At 71.6% G+C, this 20,806-nt stretch overlaps 1 protein-coding gene across 1 annotated transcript; it reads left to right on the top strand.

Moving 5' to 3' along the window:
* The first annotated feature begins 6,189 nt into the window (after positions 1–6,189).
* On the top strand, positions 6,190–20,806 carry CBFA2T3 (CBFA2/RUNX1 partner transcriptional co-repressor 3). Its single transcript, XM_037518045.1, has 14 exons — positions 6,190–6,318; positions 7,320–7,326; positions 8,389–8,466; positions 11,012–11,253; positions 11,324–11,413; positions 14,457–14,638; positions 15,122–15,345; positions 17,002–17,087; positions 17,484–17,679; positions 18,131–18,199; positions 18,765–18,955; positions 19,366–19,614; positions 19,734–19,902; positions 20,280–20,806. Exons 1-14 carry the CDS (start codon positions 6,205–6,207, stop codon positions 20,804–20,806), a joined length of 2,424 nt encoding a protein of 807 aa, XP_037373942.1. The 5' UTR covers positions 6,190–6,204.

Here is a 20,806-nt window from a genome sequence, read left to right on the forward strand (position 1 = left end):
GAATGGGCCCTGACGCCTCACTGTGAGGTACCTCCCACACGATGCTCCCCACGGCCAGGCTGTGTCCCCCTCCCCTTGAGCCTGCTGGACACAGCAGTGCCCTGGGGCAGCTCGGCCACTGCGGCCGGAAGGCCTGACTGGCTCGGCTGCAGACACCGGGGAGGAAGTGGACACTGGACAGCCATGGTCACTTGGGGCGCCCCAGGCGTGGCCCGCACGGAGGTCCCTCCCCAGACCTGGCCCCCAGCTGCACGTGAGCCTGGCCGCTGTGCTGCCCACAGGGCCGCACCCCACCGCGGGGCTGGGCTCACCCCCTGGCCGTGCCAGCCTGGCGGCAGCTCCCACAGCCCCTCTAGGGTCCTCGTGGACGCGGGTCCGGCTCGCTCAGTGGGCTTGCCAGAGCGTGAGCACGCTAGGGGCCGCGGTCGGACGAGGCGGGGCGGGAGGGTGGGCGAGGGGCCGCTCCGATGGGGGTCCGAGCCCCGGCAGCCCTGGGGAGGCCGTCCGAGCCCTGCTTCCCTCCCCGGCGGGTCGGGGGAGGGGGCTGGTGGGGTGCGGGCGCCCGGCGCAGGCCCGGGAGGAGGTGGCCCCGCCGCCCGAGCGGGGAATCCCGGCTGGCAGCCAGCCAGGGCCTCGCTGCCACCCGCATCCACCAGGAGCCAGACAGTGTTGGGATCTCGCCAAGCGGGGGGAGGGCCGCGCCCCGCTCCCCTTCTCCCAGCCACCCTTTCTGCTGCCTGCGTGTAATTAACAGAGTAATTAAAAACAGGATGAGTTAATTGGTATTCATTTATGTGGCAGATGTTTTTAATTGAGGCAGGAAACAATTTACCTGTTTACATAAACAATGGCAGAGGCGCTCGAAACCGTCTTTTTGGTATTTCCCTCCCCTCCTGCACAGAAGGGCTGGAGCCCCGGCCGGGCCTGCTCGGAGCAGAGGGGCCCCGGGAGGCCGCGGGAGGGCTTCACGCCCGGAGGAAACATCTGTGGGAAAGGTCGCTTCCGAGGCTGCTTCCCGACCTCGGGGAGGGGGGGCTCCGCGTGGGGACAGCAGGGCCGCCCATGCCGTCCCCGGGCCCGCGGCTCTCGCCTCCAGACCACCAGACGGGGGCCGGGGGCCGGGGGTGCTGCTGCTGGGAGGGCAGCTTGACGGTGGACACGGGCCTGTGGGCCGGGCTCTGCCCACCTGCCCGGGCCCCCGGGTGGACGGACGAGGCAGGGGCGCCCTTCCGGGAAGCGAGTGTTGAGAGGAGCTGCCGTTGACATGTCAGTGCCGGTTGGCGCTTGCTGGATGCCAGCCTGCTGCGTGTCTGTGTGCGCGGCGACACCGTGGGAAGGGCTGGCCGTCCCCGCTGGACAGGAGCGGGCAGGAGACCGGGCCTGCTGGGCCGTCTGTGCGGACCAGGAGCAGCCCCGCGCAGCCCCAGCGGCCTTCCGTGCCCGAGGGTAAACATGCGGCTTGTGGTCACTCCGAGGCATCTGGAAGGGTCCCGGAGAACCGCGCGGGGCCAGGGGCCGGGGAGCGGGTGCCGGCCAGGCCTGAGCCGCTGGTTGCGGCCCAGCCTCCTGAGGGGGAGCAGGTGGCCGCCGGTGTGGGCGTGAGGTGTGCGGGGGCTCGGCGAGGCCCCAGCAGCCTGCTCTGTGCTGCGCACGGCTGTGGGGCATCAGGCTACGCCGTCCGGGGGCTCTGGGGTTGGAGTTTCTGGGACAGTTCAGTGGTTCTGGGGGAAAAGAATGGCCTGTTTCTGTGTCCCCGTGGGAGAGGGGCGGCCTGGAGCTCAGCTCGTGTGAAGAGCGGTCAGTGGCTGCAGCCCAGGCCGAAGGCCCCCAGGGGCCGGGCCTCCTGCCCGCCAGGCAGGGGAGGAAGCGGGGCCGGCGCCCAGGGAGGCTGCATGGCAGGGGCATGGGCCTGCCGGGCTCCTCGAGGCTTCGTCCCTGGGCGTGGGGGTCAGGGACGGCCCCCTGGATGTCCAGGGGCTGGGAGGAGGGGGGGTGTGCCTGTGCCTGGCTGGGCCGGCTTCACGCGTCCACTGAGCGCCAGGGGCCATGGGGCTGCCTCTCCCCGCAGGCCGCACACCGTGTGCGGGGCCCCTCCAAGGCCTCTGGGAGCGACCGGGAGGCAGGCAGGCAGGGGAGCCGGCCCAGAGCCTGCCCAGCAGCCCTCCTCGAGCCCCGTGTGAGGCAGGGAGCGGGCACGCGGGCGGGCGGGGGTCCCCTGGTGATCATGTAGTGTCCCGGGGCGCAGCATGGGCTTAGGCTCCGGCAGCGCCCCAGGAGCCCAGGGGCCGCGCAGCCAAGTTCCCGCTTCTCAGACGAAGACGCTCTGGGAACCAGCTAAGCCCTCCCGGGCGCCGGCAGGGAGTTGTGGCGGCTCTGCAGACCCTCCAAGCCTGTGGACAGCCCTGCGCACCCCCTGCACCCCTTGCCTGGGCCTGAGCCAGCCCCCTCCCCGCTTCCTCAGGGGTACAGGCTCTGCTGCCTCTGGGCTGGCTCAGCCTCGCCACTTCTAGAAGCTTCCGCAACATCTGGGACCCTGGCCCAGGGGGTGCCCTGGCGCCTGCTGCCCCCACTCTGCACGGGGCACCCTCCTTCCCGGGGGCTGCGGGTCTAGCCAGCTGGGGGCAGCGGTCTCAATTACGAGTCCAGGGCATGGTGTGAGGGGCCAGAGTGGATGGGCCTGTCCTGCTCGTGTGCACGTTAGGCTGGCCTTGGCTGTCCGGGGGTGCCCTGCACCCTCCTGGGGCCACAGCCCCTACAGCCACACGCACAGACCCACACGCTCTGCCCTGACGCGCCCAGGGCGGCCTTGGCTGCTGTGTGGACACCTGTGTGCCCCTGCCCCCACCCGTGGGGCAGAGCCTGCTTCCTCTGGCTGGGCCGCGGGGCTGCAGGCGTCACATCTGGGAGGCAGCGCAGGGCCGGGGCGCCTGGAGGTGTCCCTGCTGGCCACCCTGAGCTCCCGCCCTCTCCCCCAACTCTGCCCGGCACCAGGCTGCAGAGCCACCCACGGGCCGGGTCTGAGGGGCCGCGGGCCCTGGCCGGGAGTCTGCAGTCGGTGGGACCTGGCGGCGACTTGTCCCCGAGGCCGGGGCCCCTTCTCCGGTGTCTTCCTGCGGCTTCCATCCCTCCCAACGTCCACCCGTCCCTGGGCGCGCCCACAGGGCCCGACCACCTTGAGGCTTGGACACTGGTGTTGCCTCGACGAGCCCTGTTATCTGTCCCCGCTGTGATCGCCGTAAACAGAGCTGCCGAGCACTGTCTGGGGGTCCCTTGAGCAAAGCCTGGGGGGGAGCTGCTGCCCACAGGCCCGGCTCGGGTCCCCAGCCCAGCGCGTCCAGGTCCTGCGCAGAACGTGGCGTGGCTGTTGGCGTGAATGGCTCCCAGAACAGCCTCGGGCTGCCGGCCAGCGGGCACGGGGCTCCCACCACCCAGCCCGGCTGGCCGTCAGGTCTGCGGTCAGCAGCTCTGCCCACCGTGCCTGGGTCCTCCTGAGTGTCCCGTCCCGCAGGGCTGGCCTGAGCGTGTCCCTGGCTCACACCCAGGCCCGGGGCCGCACTGCCCGCTGCCACGTCCGCCATCCCGCACACACCCCAGCCCCCGCAACCCGGGGCCGGGAGCAAGAAGGGCCCGAAAGGCGGTCACACCGGCCCCGGCTGGGCACCGGCCAGGCTGCAGCACTCTCCCACCAACGGGGTCTTCCCGCCGCGCACCTGGGGGTGCTCACCGGCCCACGTGTGGGGGCCGCCCGCCTGGCCGCACGAGGGCGGTGCGGCCTCGTCCTCACCGTGTCGAGCACCTGCTGACACCTCGCGGCTCAGGGCTGCACGAGGGGGCAGCGGTCGCAGACGGCACTGCACCGACAGGGTGACAGCAGGTGCGGGCCCACGCGGGTCACCTGAGAACACAGAGACCTGGGGCCTGGAGACCGAGTGGGGCTGCTCGTTTCCGGCGGGAACACGGACCAAGCCGGGTGGGCAGGCGGTGGGCGCCCCCAGGGCCTGGCCCTGGGCTGGGAGCGGGCTGGCGGGGACAGCGAGGGCAGGGCTTGCTCTGCCACGTTCCCTGCCCTGTCCCACCAGGCCCGCCGGCACAGAGCTGCGTCCCTCTCAGAGGGTCAGGGACGGTCAGCTGGGAATGGAGCCACCGTCTGGGAGGGACGGGTCTCGCCCGGGCCGGGAGCACCGTGGGGGGCTGGGAACGTTCTCAGCCCGGGAGGCCACGGGCCCGTGGCTGGAGGAGGAAGTCCGGCCCCAGGGGACTCGGGGGTGCTCAGCCGGACATCAAGACGCCAACAGGCGCTGCCCCTGCCGGGGAGGGACAACACAGAAGTCCTGGGGGGCCAAGTAGGAGCAGAGCAGACCGGGGGGAGGCAGGCGGTCGGCAGGCCTCGTGGGCCTATCTGCTGGGCCCTGCCCAGCCCCTCCGCTGTGAGAGCTGGACGGTGCGCGGCCTCTGTGCCCCGGCCCGCTGGTGAGAGAGCAGGTGCTGCCTGTCTCTGTGCCCCGGTGTCTTCAAGGCGCCCCCACACTCCGGCAGGCTCCTCCGGGCCGGGGCACGCCCCCCACAAGGGGCCTCATTCTCGCCCCAATGCCTGCGGGGGTCGAGGCCCTCTCCAGACTCCAGCCACCTTCCCTACGTGCACTGGACCCTGGCTGGGCTGCCTGGCGCAGCAGCCCCAGGGAGGCCTGGAGCCGTGTCCGCTGGTCTGCTCTGACCATCCTCATGGCCCACAGGCCCTGAGATTCCGGCTCTCACGCGGGACGCCGGTCACTGGCACGCGGGGCCTGTCACCCCATCTGTAAGGGGGCCGGCTGCCACACTCCCGGGGCCCATCCAGCATCCGCAGCCGGCTCTCAGGGCCAGTGCGATGTGGCACCCTGTCCCCCATGTCCGCTCTGCCGACGGCCAGCAGTTACTAAACAGGCCGTGGTCAGGGTGACGGGGTGGTCAGCACAGCTGGCTGGCAAGGAGGGCCTCTGCAGGCCTGTGCCCTGTGCCCAGCCTGGCGTCCAGGTGCCTCGCGGGCGGCCTGTCGTGGGTGGCCTGGTCAGGTGAAGGCGGCGGGACAGTCGCACCCCCGCCGGCAGCCACACTTGCCTTCTTTGGTTGTCGCCGGGGCTGGCCAGAGCCGCCCAGAGCCGCGCTGACGGGCGCCCACAGCTGCGGCACACGTGTGCCGGCTGGAGCCTCCTGCGGGCGGGCGAGCCGGGAGGGCAGCCAGCGCTGCAGCTGAGGGCAGCAGGTGCCAGGCACTGGCCGCCCTCCCCGCTCCGGGGGCCCACGGGGCTCCGTGCTGCCCGCTCTGGGCCGGACCCCGGGAGGCCTGCTCTGGAGCGCAAGGGGTGGCAGGTCTGGCCTGGGCCGCGTCGGTCACCGAGGTCTGCTGGGCCAGGAGTGTCCGCAATGGCTCGGATCCGAGCCTGCCCGTGTGCAGCTGCCCGCCTGCCTGCGGGACTCGCTGGATCGGCAGGGAGAGCCGGGGCCGCTTGAGGCCCGGCCATGGAGTCCGAGCAGCTGGCCACTCCAGATCCCAGCTGCTGCCCCCTTTGGGCCTTGGCTGACCCTGAACTGAGAAGGGGAGCGTGGGGCTCCCCCTCTGCACCTCAGGGAAGATGAGCAGCTGCTGGTTCTGGAGCAGCCTGGGGCCGGGAGGGTCTGCCCTGGCCTGGCTCTGTGGGGCCGGGGCTCTGGTACCCCCAGCCACGGTCATGCCTTGCCCACTGTGCCCTCTCTGCACCTGACCTTCGGGCCACTTGGGAATCTGGACAGCGTCCGGGGGCATCACCCGCTGGCCTGGCCACAGCCAGAGCTTTGAGTGGCCCAGCCTGGCCCAGGCGAGCTCGGCCACGTCCGCGGCCTGGGCAGTCCAGGAGGTGATCACATCAGGCCCAGCTGACCCAGGTGGCCCACCCCCGGTTTCTCCCAGGACGCCCCAGATGAGCCGCTTGCCAGCGAGAACAAGGGGCCCGGCGGTGGCAGCAGGCTCACCGGGTCTATTAGAAACGCAGGTTCTCGGGCCACCGACCTGCTGGGTCAGATGGGGGCTGCCTCGGGAGGGGCTGATGGAGGGTGCGCACCACTGCCCGGGGGCCGACCCTGGCCCCAGGGCTGCCCACAGGCAACGCCCCTCTGTGCCACAGCCTGCCTCACCGCCTCTCTCTTCCCCACCCAGCGCCCACAGCTGACAAGGAGAAGGCCACAGCGATGCCGGACTCGCCCGCCGAGGTGAAGACGCAGCCCCGGGCCACACCCCCCAGCATGCCGCCGCCTGCCGCCTCCCAGGGGCCCGCGCGCCAGCCCCCCTCACGCCCCACGCCAGTGAGTACCGGGCGGGCTGGGGCGCTGGGGCTGCCGGGCTGCCCCCGTGGGTGCCCGCTGGGCCCGGGGCGGGCGGGAAGCTCGCCGTGCCACAGCCAGAGCTTCGGGAGCGGGGCCGCTTCGGGGGGTGGCTGCGTGGCCCGTGAGGGTTAGGGCTAGCGTTAGGGATAACCCTACCACCCCGCAGCCCCGTCCTTTGGGCAGATGCCGGGGCCTGTGACTCTGGGGCCTGAGCCACTGCGAGGGGGCGACCGGGCTCGGGCCACGTGCGGGTCGGTGTCCGCTGCCCCCAGACCCGGGCCTGCCGGGGCTCTGCGGCGACAGGGTGGGAGTGTCCATGGCCCCCACATCCAGGGCCAGAGGCCAGAGGCCCCTCCCCCGTGTCACCCCCTCTCTGGAGACCCCACATTCCTTAGCCTCGTGGACCCCGGTTCCCACCCATCCCAGCTACTTCCTCTGTCCCGTTGCATCCACCACCACCCTCGGCCCTGCCTCCTGGGCCACCGTAGGGCTGGCCCGTCCCCCCGGGGGGCAGGGTGCTGGGCCCACCCCTGGGACGGGGCAGCCGCTTCTCAGCGCTCGGCCGGGGCCCAGGCAGGCCCCACGTGTGGGGCTGGCTTGAGCCGGTCTCTGGTCCACTTTCTGCCTGCGTTTGGTGGACATGGTCAATGGTTGATGTCCGAAAGCGGGGCCCTCCTGGCCGCCGATCACCCTCCCTGCGGGCCCACCCCCACAGGGCACGGCAGCCGGCACCCAGCAGCCCTCAGGCCCCACCCGCTGCAGCGGCCACGCTGGGCTGGCCCAGAGGAGCCGCCTTCCCGTGGCGGGCGGCTGAGGCTGCCACGAGGCCCGTGCGGGCCCGACCTGACCTCAGCGGTGGTGAGGGGGCACTGGTTGGCTCAGTGGGGGAAGGAGATCACGGTGGAACCGCTTGTGCGCAGAAGCGTGTGGGCACCCCTAAACTGCAGCCCCTGAGTGTGGGTCCCAAGAAGCAGCCCCAGCACAAGCGTGTGTCTGCCTGCCGGGGTCCCTTCCCAGTGGGGCCGCGTTCCCGAGTGCCCTGGAGTGGGAGCCCGATGTCCTGGCCGGGGACGGGTCAGCGGACATGCTGGCCCTCTGGGTCCAGCAGCCTGGGGCTGCTGCTGGACTGTGGTGTGGCGTGGGGTTCCCCTGCACCCCCGGGCCCCTCCATTCTGCGCTGGCGCTCCTGGCACCGAGGGCCTCTCTCCGTGCGCATGGGGAGACCAGCAGCACTGTTGCCCAGAGTGGGCACTGTCACGTGTCCCCTGCAGAGTGTCCCCCAGGGCTCAGGGTGGCCTCGGCTTCGCTCCTAACCCCAGGAGCCCCCAGAAGCCCGTGGTTAGCCGTGGGGTGTGCCTGGCTTGTGGCAGCCGGCACAGACACAGCCGCCACGCTCAGCGCTGCCCAGGCCACCAGCGTGCCCAGCTGCCCAGAGGCTGACCTTGACCACAGCCCGAGCTGTGGCCTCCTTGCCCGCAGCTGCCGGACACGCGCACGTTGGCGCTGGGCTGCGGGGTGGCACGGGGGGGGGCGGGAGTGTGAGAGCATGCAGAAGCCAAGAGCAGGTCTCGCGCCAGCTTCTCTGCAGCCGGGAAGGCCCTGCCCTTGGCTGACCCTGGTGACGGGGGGCTCACTCCCTGCACTGCCTGGGGCTCCTCCCGCTGCGCCGCCGCACACATCAGCTCAGACAGATGGGCTCTGCCAGCCACGGCTCCGCCGCCAGCCACCCCACCCACCGTCTGTCCGTGGAGACACCAGCCGGGAGCGGCTCTGGCCCAGTAGGGTCACCAGGCTGCACCCAGGTCTCCTGCCTGGCCGATGGCCACTCCAGGACTCTCGCAGACCCCCAGGAGGTCCCGCCAGAGGTGACCCTGGAAGGGCCCCCCGCCCAACCGCATTCCTTTGCAGAGGCCCATGGTGGTGGCCCGTGGGGGTCCCAACCCCAGAGCTGCCCCAGGAGGCAGAGGGCAGGGACTGGCTGGGGGCGCCATGCGCAGGAAGGAGCCCCCGCAGGCCGTCCTGACCGCGTTTTTCTTATTTTGCTCACAGATCGAGAGGACGGGCCTGTGATGTCTCTGCCGCCCGGCCGTTTTCATGGCTGCTTAAAATGGTCTATGGTCTGTCTCTGTAAGTAAAATAACAAAAACCGCGGCTCCAAACGGCCTCCCTGTGCCCCGCCTGGCCCTCTCCCTGGGAGGCCTTGCGAGGCGCCCACGGCGGCACCCCGAGAGCGGAGGGGCTGGCGGCCGGGGTGGCCTCTCCGACCTCCACAGCCCCAAGTCACCTGGCCGGTGCCTGTGCCTCACCTGTGAACACCAGGGCTCAGGCGCTGGCCGCCAGGAGGCCTGTCTGTCCAGTGCGGGGGCCTAGCGGGTGTGCAGAGCCGAAGGCTCCAGTGGGGGGCCACGTCCAGAGCACTGGTCTGGACAGGCCGGTCAGCCCAGGTGTGCAGCCGGCACCGGGGACAGACCACAGAGATGCTGGAGAGACACACATGCCTCGTTCACGCCCGTCCCCACGTCCCTGGACAGCAGTGCTGCCCACAAGGACCCTGGGCTCCCGGCCAGCAGGGGCTGGCGGAAGGGTCCTCGTCCCAGCCCGCCCCCGCCCCGGCCACAGGCCTGGGGAGCTGCAGGGGTGCTAGTGTGTGCCCCCAAACCTCAGCTGGGGACACGTGTGCGGTCTAACTTAGTAACACACCTGTTGTGGGAATGAAGGCACTTGTGGCCTGGGGTTATTTTCGGCGTCTCTTTAGCAAGCTGCTGAGACTGCCCGGCAGCCGCGGGAGGGAACGTGGGCCAGCAGGCCTCCGGCAGGACCCAGGCTCCAGGGCCAGGCTGGTAAGGAGCGGCGGGAGGCAGCCCGCCCCGACCAGGGTGGTGGAGGGTGGACAGCGGCCAGTGTGGGGAGCTGGGGAAGCCCGGGCCCCCCGGGGCAGCCCACCCAGCAACAGTGCAGGGAGCCAGCGGCGAGGCCTCGCGGCCCCGGGTGTCTCCGCGGTGACAGTCTCCGCAGTGACAGCCGGAGACTGTCGTGGGCCTTGACCGCCAGGCAAGTGTCGGCGTCCCTGGGGGCAGCCGTGTTCACAGTGGCCGGCGCTGAGTGGAGAGTGGACGCTGCCCAGGGAGCGGTGGGGACGGCGCGTGCCCCTCCTAGCTCCATGCTCCATTCCTGAGCAGGGCGGGCGGGTGGGGCAGCCTGCTGCGGCCAGCCAGCCCGCGGTGCCCCTGGGGCGGAGGAGCGGCTCTCAGTGCTCCCAGCGGACGTCGCCAGCTACTCTGTAGAGCGAGGGGGGGGTCTGCTCCCCGCGGCCATCCCTTCCCGAGGGAGGGGCACCCCGCCTGCCTGCATCAGGTGGCAGCCCTGGCCCTGCTCCCCCGGCTCCCAGCTTGAGGCTGCCCGGCCCTGAGTGGCAGGGGTAAGCTGGTTCTGCGGGCGGGCACAGGCAGAGGGCACCAGCACCTGTCCCCGGCCCCCAGCACCCACTCTGGTCCAGGTCAGGGCTGTTTGCAGACGAGATACAGAGGCCAGGCCTGATGGTCATGCCCAGCCCGCGCTGTCCCTGCCCGCCGGCGGGCTGGGTCTGTCCAAGGCGGTGTGCCCCACACGTGCCCACGCACCTCTGCAGAGGCGGATGGAGGCCCCTGGGCAGGTCCAGCCAGTCCCGGACTGGCCCCACGGCACCGGCACTCAGCCACGGTCCCGCACCTGTGGTGGGCAGCTGTGGGTGTGGGCGCCTGGCTGCCCAGGGCCCGGCCCTTGGCCACGGGGCCTGAGCAAGCAGGAGGGCTCTGGGGCTCTGGCAGGAAGGTCAGTGGGAGCTGCTCCCAGAAGGCGCCGCTGGTGGGGCATCTGTACGGGGCTCACCCCACCAGGGCCGGAAGGCACAGGCCCCGCGGCCCAGGGCCAGGCAGGGCCCTTGCTGCCGGGGCTGAGTGGGCGCGGCGTGCGTGTGTGCACACGTGTGCTGCGTGTGTTCATGTGGGTGCACGTGTGTGTGCGTGCATGTGGGCTTCCATCCCCCTCCCAGAGCCCCCTCCACTGTCGTCTTTGGGCGGCTGTGGCCAGGCTGCTCAGGCAGGGCACTGGTGCGAGGGGCTGGCCAGGCTGCAGGCTGAGGCGCTGCCCCGGAGGCTGGCCTGGGTGCCTGCTGGTGCTGGCCTGGGCCCGGCTCGTGTCCCGCAGGCCCCGACACCACTGTGCGGACCCCATGCACGGCAATGCTGCAGTGACCCGAGCTGCCGCCAGGGTCCAGCCCCACGTGTCCTGGGCACCAGCCCTTAGCCTGCCCAGCTCCAGCAGCTGGCCCTGGGCCCCTGCGGGCAGCAGAGCTGGGGGTGGCATGCTGGATGGTGGATTCCCAGACTTCGGGGGCTTGCGGCCTCACCCCAGAGAAGGGCAGTGGGCTAGTGGACCCTGAGGGTGGACCCTGCCTGTGGCTGTCCTGGCTGGGAGGCAGGCGTCCCTGCTAGGTCTGGAGGCCGGACTGCGCGGCCGGGAGGAAGGGGCAGTGCCGGGTGGGTGCCAGGCCCAGGTCACAGCCACACTCAGCTCCCCTTACCACTGGGGTCTGTGGGAGCCACAGGGGCATTTGCCAGGGCACCCAGGGCTTCCTCTGCCACCCTCACGCGCCCTCTGCCCTCCGCCCTCATGCGCCCTTTACCCTCCACAGTGATGAACGGCAGCAGCCACTCGCCCACAGCCGTCAGCGGTGCCCCGTCCACGCCCAGCGGCTTTAGCAATGGCCCGGCCGCCTCATCCACAGCCTCGCTGTCCACGCAGCACCTGCCCCCGGCCTGCGGGGCACGGCAGCTCAGCAAGCTCAAGCGCTTCCTCAGCACCCTGCAGCAGTTCGGCGGCGACATCTCCCCCGAGATCGGAGAGCGTGTGCGCGCGCTGGTGCTGGGGCTCGTGGTGAGTGCCCCCCACACCGGGCTGGGCGGGCGGCAGCAGCAGCAATGGCTCACCCCGCCCCTCTCCCCAGAACTCCACACTGACCATCGAGGAGTTCCACTCCAAGCTGCAGGAGGCCACCAACTTCCCGCTGCGGCCCTTTGTCATCCCCTTCTTGAAGGTAAGGCCCAGCCCCCATGCCTGGCTGCATGGCCAGCCTCGCTCCTCCCACCGTGCTCCAGCTCCTGTCCCGGAGCAGCGCTGACCGGTCAGAGCCGACCCTTACGGAGCCTGCTGGGCGGGTTCGGCCGGCCACCCGGTCAGCTGCTTCCACCAGCCCTGCACTCCCAGACTGGGCCAAGCTGGGGACACGTCGCATGCAGAGAGGACGGGGCCCGGGGCCAACGCAGCATGAGGCCGTGACCTGCTGAGGGCCGGGTGGGGAGGGCAGCCGGGCAGAGCCCCTGGCCACGGCCAGCGCGGGCAGGACAGCCTGTGGGGCTGGAGGGCTGGGAGCAGTGCAGGCCCCACAACCCAGCCCGTGGCCCAGAGCAGGCGCTGGGTAGCTCAAGGGCTCGTGGAGTGGACGTGCTCCCGCCCAGCCCCTTCTCGGGTCTTCACTGCCCACAGGGCGGCACAAGGCCCTGCCCAGGAGCACTTGATGGAGGCCCTTTAGCCGCCTCGTGCCTCTAGGGCCCCCTCTGGGGTTGGTTTCCATGCGGCCCACTTGGGAGACACCGCCCTGTGGCCCAGGTGCCAGCACAAGGCCTCTCCAGCCCCAGGGGTGGCCTTCAGGACAGACCCTGCCAGAGGCTGCAGCCAGAGCCCAACTTTGTCATGTAGCTGCTGCCCGCAGGCCACACCTGCTGCCCCCTGTGGCTGTGTGCACCGGGCCCCAGCCGCAGGGTCTACCCTGGGCATCCACACCTGCTCATCAGGGCGGTGTCCTCTGGAGACAGGTTGACGTGCTGTAGAGGTGTGCTGCCCATGGCTGGTGGCCAGTTGGCCCCTCCCAGCAGCCCCTGAGGCCAGCGCAGGCCCTGCCGCTGCTTGCCACTAGCCGGTGGGGAAACTGAGGCCCTGAGGTCCACCTGCTGCCACTGAGATGGCGCCGAGGCCCCAGGCAGCACTTGGCCCCCTGTAGCCCCTGCCCCCCGACACCCCCCCTCACCCTCCTGCTGCTGGCAGGGCCGGCGGCCCATCTGGCGACCACCTGCCCCACGGGCCTTGCTCCCCCTCCCGCAGGCTGCTGGCCGCAGCCCCGTCTAGGGGACACTCGATGCTTGTTCTGTGAGGTCAGATGTTTACAGCAGCTGCCAGCGCCTCGCCACCCCTGTTCATCCCGGAGACCGGTCCCTGCGGTCACCCCTGCCCGGCCACAGCCCAACCACTGTGCACCCCCCAGGCCCAGCGCGGGCCAGAAGGACGCTGAGGTCCCTGCGCGGCCTCCCTCTGCCCACAGCGGCTCCCGGCCTCATGCGTGGCCCTGGCCAGCGGGGTGTCAAAGACACAGCTCGGCGTCCAGGGCGGTGGGCAAGGAGCTGGCCTGAGCCTCCGAGGGTCTGCGTGGCCCAGGGCCGCGTGGGCAGTGGCCCTCGGGCTGTCCTCCCCTGGAGAGAGGCTGTGTGAATGTCAGCCCTGCCCTGGGGTCAGCCCGGGTCCCACTTCAGCCTCCCAGGGGGCTGGGGCTTCATTCCCACGGAGTGCCCCGGGCCACAGGCGCCTCCACCGCCCAGTTACAGAGCACACCAGAGGCCACAGTGCACGCCAAGGGCAGGCTGGCCACGTAGGCTTTTGACGGAGCGCTCAAGGCGGGAGCCCTCCAGCCCTGTGACGCGGAGCCGCGCTGTCCTGCTCACACGCGCGGGCCGAGCTCCCAGCTGTGAAGAGGGTCTCCCCGCCTTCCTGCAGCGTCAGACGCGGGTGGGGTCTGGAGGGCTCAGTGACCGCTCTGCTGCCAGCATCTCAGCGGGGCCCTGGGAACAGGGCAGAATCTGTGCCCAGGTCTCCACCCCATTTCTTCTATGCCAGGGTCCTCACTGCCCCCAGCAGGGCCCTGGGCCCCCGCTCCGTCTCCTGACCCGACCCCACCGGCTGAGCGGGAGCAGGGGCAGCCCCTCCCGCCCGCCCACTGCCGGTTCCCAGCTGGCCCCAGCCGGCCAGGAATCCAGATGTTTGTGAGGCCCTGACAGCCACCAGCCGGTGCCCTGCTGCCCCCGCCCTGCCGAGCGGGCGGCCCCGGGGCCGGGATGGAGAGGATGCTGGCGTCCACAGGCCTCCCGGGGCCGCGTTTCCCAGCTCCTGCTGCTAACGTGCTCGACAGATGGCGGGCTGGCCCCGGTTCAGCTATCCAAACAGAAAAACAGGCCTGGCAGCCGGCGCTGCCTGACAGGACGCACGGGCTGCCGGCGGGTCCGGGTGGACACACTGACGGGGTGCGGGGCGGCAAAGGCAGCTCGAAAGCACCGTGAGAAAGTTGGGACCGGGTTTATTTACAAATACTTAGGGCCGCTGGGCCCCTGTCCAGTGTCCTCGGGCCCGGCCGGCCCCCGCGGAAGCTGTGGGAGACTCCGGGGAAGGCGCCTGAGGAGCCGCCGGCAGCCCAGAGGGCTTGGGGGCCTGGCGCCAGGGCCAGGGCATTGCGGCCCCACAGGCGTGGCGGGCGGGGCCACCTTCCCGTCAGCACCCCCACGGGACGTCGCTCCACCCCCACCCGCTGTGCCGTGTCCTCACCCGCAAATGCGGAGCCACGTCAAATGTCCCCCTGCAGGCGGCTGCGAGACCCTGGGGGGCGCACGGTGCCCATGCTCCAGACCAAGGCACCCCAGGACTGCTGGAGCCCACAGGAAGTGGGGCTCGGTGGACCTCAACCGGGTGCACTCGGGTCAGAGCAGCCACACAGCCCCCTGCTCGCAGGCAGCCGTGCTCCCCTCTCTGAGCCTCAGTTTCCCCCTCCACACAGTCACGCGTGGCACCGGGCACCAGCAAGGTCTTCTCTGCAGGCCTCTCCTGCCTCGACGCCCCGGGGGGAGGGAGCCAGGTGACTCAGAATCTGACCCAGAATCTGGGCCCCCCCTGCACCCCAAATTGCTGTGCACGCTGGGGGACAGGGTCCCCCGAGGCTCCCGCTTGCCCCGGGCATCACCAGGAAGTGCCCGTCCCGGGGACCAGAGGGCGCAGCTCCCCGAGTCACACAGCCAGAGACCTGCCCCTCCTGCCCACAGGCAAACCTGCCGCTGCTGCAGCGAGAGCTCCTGCACTGCGCCCGCCTGGCCAAGCAGACGCCCGCCCAGTACCTGGCCCAGCACGAGCAGCTGCTGCTGGATGCCAGCGCCTCCTCCCCGGTCGACTCCTCCGAGCTCCTGCTGGACGCCCGCGAGAACGGCAAGAGGAGGTCGCCAGACAGGTGCGGGTGTGCTGGGCGGGCGCTGGGGCCAGCAGGGAGCGGCGGCCGGGCTGAGGCGGGGCGTCCGCTGGGAGCGGGCTGGGCAGGCGCAGCCATCCCAGGAGGCCTCCGGTCAGGCCGAGGACGCGTGCCGGGGAAGAGGCAGGAGGGTCTGCCCGGCTCTTCCATCCGTGCTGGGGATGGCCCTGAGCACCGGGGGGCCGAGGCCTGCACACCCCCCCAGGAGGCCACCGCTGTCGGGGTGACTGCGTCTGGCTATGGCAGCTGGGGTCCCCCTCCCCTTCCCCTGACAGCAGGCCAGGCTTCGCGCACCCTGGGCTCCGGGAGGGCCAGGGCCAGGGCCCCCGGACAGCCCCAGAGGACGCAGGGAGGAGCTGCTCCCGCTGCCGGGCTCCGCCACGCCCCCTCTGCCCACGCCGCAGCCTGGCACCTGCCGGGGCTCCGCCAGGCCCGTGGCCCATATCTGTGCCCCACCCACTCCAGGACCAAAGAGAACGGGTCGGACCGGGACCCGCTGCATCCCGACCACCTCAGCAAGCGTCCCTGCACCCTGAGCCCCGCCCAGCGCTACAGCCCCACCCACGGGCCCCCACACCCCACGCCACCCCCGCACTTCCGGCTGGAGGATATGGCCACCGCCCACCACCTGCGGGACGCCTACCGCCACGCCGACCCCCGGGAGCTGCGGGACCGCCCTCGGCAGCTGGGTGAGGGGCCGGCGGTGTGAGGGGCCCGGTGGGTCAGCCTAGCTGGGTGTCAGGGGCTGGGGCGGGTCAGCCTGGGCAGGCCAGTGGGCCAGGTGGGCCAGCGGGAGCCCCCAGGAGCTGGATGAGCAGGGCCAGACTGGGTCGGTGGGAGCCCACGGGCACAGCAGGTACCCGGGACACAGCAGAACGCCTCAGCCTGTCCGGGAGGCTGCTGAGGAAGCGGTGTGGACTGGGAACTAGAGTGGGGGTCCCGCCCAGGGCCGGGCTGAGCTGTGCCCCCCCGGACGCCTCTGCAGGAGAGCATCTTCTTGGCCTGGGTACCCTCCCTTAGGGCCCGTTCTCCCCAGGTGGGGGGCCATGGCTGCAGGTGTCCATCCTGGGACCCCCCGCTGGTGGGGCAGGCCCGAGTCTGCGGGACGTTGAGCCTGAGGGGCACTGGCCGCCTGCCCGGCACACAGCCCTCGGGTTAGAGGCCTCTGGGGGGACTTCATCTCCCAGCAGGGCCCAAAACAGCTTCAGCCGCGCAGAGGGGCAGTGTCCAGGCCGGAGACCTGCTTATGGGCAGGGTGAGCACATGTGGATGCCTGGCCTCAAGCCCTGCACCCCACGGTGCACCCTTGGGTGGTCACACGACCTCCTGCCCATGTGCTTGGTGGGCTGGCTCCCAGGAGCGGGCACACGCCGTGGGGAGCAGCCAACACAGCTGCTGCCGCCCCCCCCGCCTGCGGGTAGGGGCCAGCGGCCCTGGTGTGGGGGCACAGGGCCCACCCAGGGCACCTCAACCATCCTGGTGCAGGGACACAGGCCTCCTGGGCAGGGCCAGCGCCGCCTCAGCCCTGCAGAGGCTCCCGGGGCCGGGCAGCAGGTGACACGTCTGCGGGTGGCAGCCGGGGTCAGGCAGGTGCTAACTCCCGCCCGTCCAGCGACTGCAAAAATAAACGCCAGCTGCCGGCACGTCTCAGCCTCTATTTTGGTTGGGGCTTTGGCACAGGGCAGGGCGGTGGGCACCTCGTCGGCCAAGTAGTCCTCTACGGTTTCGGGGGCAGGCGGGTTTGGGAGGCCAGGATGCTGAGGGCCTAAGCGGACAGTGCCCAGCCCCAGGAGGTGTCCACCAACCTGGGCACCCAGTACAGGCCCGGGCAGCGTCTCGGAGGGCACCCAGCACAGGGAGCAGGGCGAGGACAGAGCCTCGGGCATGCTGGTTTCTGGGGTGCAGAGCCCCACCGTCCGGTCTGGCCAAGCCAGCCAAAGCCGGTTCTGACCGACCCCACCGCCCTTGGGCCAGCACAGTCCCGCGCCAGCCCAGTGTCCTCTTCTGTAAAGCAGACCCTGGGGCTAACACAGGGCGGGGGGGGGGGGCCTCACAGACCCCGGGCAGCTCTCGGGCCCCGTCTCCTCCTGTGGGGTCCGGAGAGGGAGACTGAGGCAGAGAGAGGGGCCAGTCGGGGCCCAGGGCTCCCTTGGGAATGAGTGTGGGCAGCAGCTTGCCTGACCCGCTGTCCCAGTGGGCCTGGCGGTACAGCCAGGAGGGCACACGTGGGCAGGTTCACACGCCAGCGCGGCTCCCTGGGCCGGGGACACAGGCTGGCCTGGGGCTGGGCAGGTGGGCAGGCGGCCTGGGCTCAGCAGGGGCCTCAGCGTCCACCCCTCCCGCAGTGGTACACGGGTCCAGGCCGGAGGAGGTGATTGACCACAGGCTCACGGAGCGCGAGTGGGCCGAGGAGTGGAAGCACCTCAACAACGTGAGTGTCCAGGCCCGGCTGAGGGGCTGCACGTCCCAGGGCCACCTGAGGGTGGGGGCAGAGTGACCACCCCTCTGGTCAGCTCCTCAGAAGGCCCCTCCTCTGCCTGGAGTTTCCCCAGAGTAACGCGGGATGTGGGGGCCACTCGCACCATCTTCAGGATCAGCCGCCGCACGCTGCCTTGGGCCGGGGGCACACAGGAGTGACCGGCGCCCCCGCGGCAGGCCTGATCCTGGAGCGTGGGGGCAGAGCCCGAGGCCCTGAGTTCCAGCACACTTGCCGGCGAGCCTGGTGCCCAGGCTGGGGGTCTGGGCTGAAAGTGACCCCTGCTCCAGCCCTCCCCGCCCCCCCACCCCCGCCCGGTGGGCCGTGCCCAAGCTCAGACCCCGCCCGCAGCTCCTGAACTGCATCATGGACATGGCGGAGAAGACGCGGCGTTCACTCACTGTGCTGCGGCGCTGCCAGGAGGCCGACCGTGAGGCCCTCAACCACTGGAGCCGGCGCTGCAGCGACTCCGAGGACCCCAAGAAGGGCCCGGTGCCTGGCATCCGGCCCCTCGGCAGCTCCATGGGTGCAGAGGGGGCTCAGCTAGGTGCGCAGGGCGGGGCTGGCGTGCCAAAAGCTGGGTGCACGGGGTGTGCGTGCCAAGAGCTGGGGTGGGTGGGGTGGGCGTGCAGAGAGCTGGGGTACATGGGGCAGGGTGGACATGCAGAGCGCTGGGGTGCATGGGGCGTGTGTGCAGAGAGCTGGGATGCACGGGGTGGCAGGAGGCCTGACCTAGTGTCGTGTGTGCGTGGAGGGGCGCCACGGCCAGCACCCATCACACGCCAAGCAACAGGGCTGGGAAGGCCCGTTGGCTCTCGCCACGCTCGTGGACACCGAGAGGCCGGGAGGGCCCGGCTCCCACCCCAATTCAAGGCCCGTCAGCACCCGAGTCCCTTTCCCGACAGCACCTGCCCACCCAGCAGCTGCTGCAGGGCTTCAACCAGGGGGGCCCCGGGGCCAGCAGCCGGCCCGTGCGTGACGCAGCCCCTATGTTCTAGATGCCCCCCGGGAGCTCCTGCCCAGGACCCTCGCAGGCTACATGCCCGAGGAGATCTGGAGGAAGGCTGGTGAGTGGGGACCCCAAGAGGGAGCCAGGGGTGGGCAGGCCACACTCCCCACTGCCCCGCATATGGGGGGCAGGGGCTCAGCTGTGCCCGACTTGTGGCAAAATCTTGGGCCTTACAGGCCTGCGGGCTTGGGGTGCCTTGGAGCAACCTGTGCGGGGCAGGGCTGTCGCTGGCCAACACCGGGTGGCCACTAGCCAGAGCCTAACAGGCCGAAGGTGGTGTGTGGGGAGAGCAGTGGGCTCAGTGCTGCGTCCGAGGGGTTGGAGGAGGCAGGCTGCCCCTGGGGGAAGCGCAGCTGCTGTCAGCATGGGGCCCGGGACCCGCAGCAGCAGCAGCAGCAGCAGCACCTGGAAGGTGCTGGGATGCAGATTCCTGGGCCCTGCCCAGCCTCATCAGCACAGGGGTGGCCAGACCCCCTTCCTGCCTCCAGCTCCGCCTCCAGCTGCCTCTGCCTGCTGGTCTGAGCCCCTCTGCGTGGGGCGAGCACTGTGGCCCTGGGTCTCACAGGGCGCGGGGCGGCGGCCAGGGCTCCCGGCTCTCTCGTGACGGGGCCGCCCCCCCGCAGAGGAGGCGGTGAACGAGGTGAAGCGGCAGGCCATGTCGGAGCTGCAGAAGGCGGTGTCGGACGCGGAGCGCAAGGCCCACGAGCTCATCAGCACCGAGCGCGCCAAGATGCAGCGGGCCCTGGCCGAGGCGCGCCGGCAGGCCTCCGAGGACGCGCTGACGGTCGTGAACCAGCAGGAGGACTCCAGTGAGGTAGGGCTGCCCCCACCCCCGCACAGGCCCGTGCCTGGCCCCCACCCCACCGCGCAGCCTGGCCGCCTTTATTCTCCCCGGCTCCAAATTCCGGTACGGGAGCTCCGGGGAGGCCGGGAGGGCTTCCTGGAGGAGAGGGAAGGGGCTGTGGGCCCTCCTGGTGGAGACCTGCGGCCCTGCGAGCGAGGGGACCCAACTGGAACCGGCGGGGTCGTGCGACGCAGCAGCAGCCTGCCCCCGTGCCCGCCTGGCACTGCGACGGCCAGACGCCCATGGGCGCGGCCCACCTGCCACGCTCCTCTCCTCGCGTGACGCCCGGCGGGCTGGGTGCGCGCGGCTCGGGGAGCGTGCCCGCTCGGCAGGCGGGCTGCTGCTCCGGGCCTGCCCTGACCGCCCGCTCTCGCGACCAGAGCTGCTGGAACTGCGGGCGCAAGGCCAGCGAGACCTGCAGCGGCTGCAACGCGGCGCGCTACTGCGGCTCCTTCTGCCAGCACAAGGACTGGGAGAAGCACCACCACGTGTGCGGCCAGAGCCTGCAGGGCCCCGCGGCCGCCGCGCCCGGCCCGCCCGCCGCCCCCTGCCTGCCCGTGGGCGCCGCCAGCCCCTGCGAGGCCGGCTCCGCGGGGCCCTCTCGCCCCGGCTCCCCGGGCCCGCCGGACGCCGCCCCCCGCTGACCCGCCCAGACCCTGCTGCCCGGCCCCCGCCACCGCCCCCGCTGCCCGCCCCGCCCGGCCCGGCCCCGGCCGCGGCGTCTGCTGCTACCGCTTCTCTCCAAAAGAAAACACAGAACCGCCTCCAACGCCACGTCCTCAGCCACCGCGAGCCGCGGGGGCCCCGGCCCGGCCTCACGCCCCTTCGTCCCGGCGGCCCCGCCGGCGCCTTCCCTCCAGCGAAGAGCCCCGCTGCCCGGCGCTGGCGGCTGCCGTTCCCCGAAGGACGGAGGGAGGGCAGGGCGGGGACAGCCGCTCAGAAGCGCACGCAGACGCCTCCGGGCCCCGCTGCGGATTAAAGGGGAAAAGAAAACCCGCTCCCGCCGGAGACCCGAGCTGCGCCGCGGGGGCCGCCGCCCTGGCGCGGGAGGCGGCAGAGGACGTGCCCCACTCGACGCAGCTGTGGCTTCAGGTTTCTCTCCTCCAGCGTCGGCCGCGGGCTCCGAGCACAAATCCAAGCAGCCGCGCCGCGAGGTGACGGGAGCCCCGCGACTGCGGCCCAGGGCGCCGCCCCGCGCCCCCAAGCCCCGCCACGCGCCCTCGTCCGCCCCTTCTCTTGCCTGATCCTTTTTGGGGGGTTGGGCGACGGGCTGGTGGGGTCTCGCCCCCGACAGGCCGCGGCTTCTTCCTCCGCGGCTCCAGCGGCCCGTCCCCGCCGCGCGGGCTCTGTCACGTCTTGCTTTTCTGCCGACGGAACCCCGCGCCGGGTCCTTCCGAGAGCCGCACGGCGGCGATCCTACGCCGGGGCTCGACAGCTCTCAGGGCCGGAGGCAAGCCCGGCCGGCCCTCCGCGGCTGCCCTCCGCTACCTCTTCTCCCGGCCGCCGGCCCGCCACGGCCTCCGCGTCCTCACACTTTTGCAGAAAAAACCCAGCACCGTCCCCCAAGACTCAGTGGCTGTGCACAGCACCTGCGCCGCTGCCCAGCTGCGCTGCGGGGCGACCCGGGGACACCCCCACGCCCTCGCCTGCCCCGAGCCCCGGCCGTCCGAGGAGGAGGTGCAGGAACGAGGAGCCGCCCGGGTCCTCGTCGGGGGACGGCGCAGCGGGCACCCTGCGTGCTGTGAGGCGCCCGGCCAGCCACGGAAGCAGGCGCCGGGCGCCCGAGGCGGGGGCCGTGTCCGAGAATGTGAATGTACATAG

The sequence above is a fragment of the Talpa occidentalis genome, unplaced genomic scaffold (assembly GCF_014898055.3).
Source record: "Talpa occidentalis isolate TD23 unplaced genomic scaffold, MPIMG_talOcc4v2.1 talOcc4.17, whole genome shotgun sequence".
In the NCBI taxonomy this organism is placed as follows: Eukaryota; Metazoa; Chordata; class Mammalia; order Eulipotyphla; family Talpidae; genus Talpa; species Talpa occidentalis.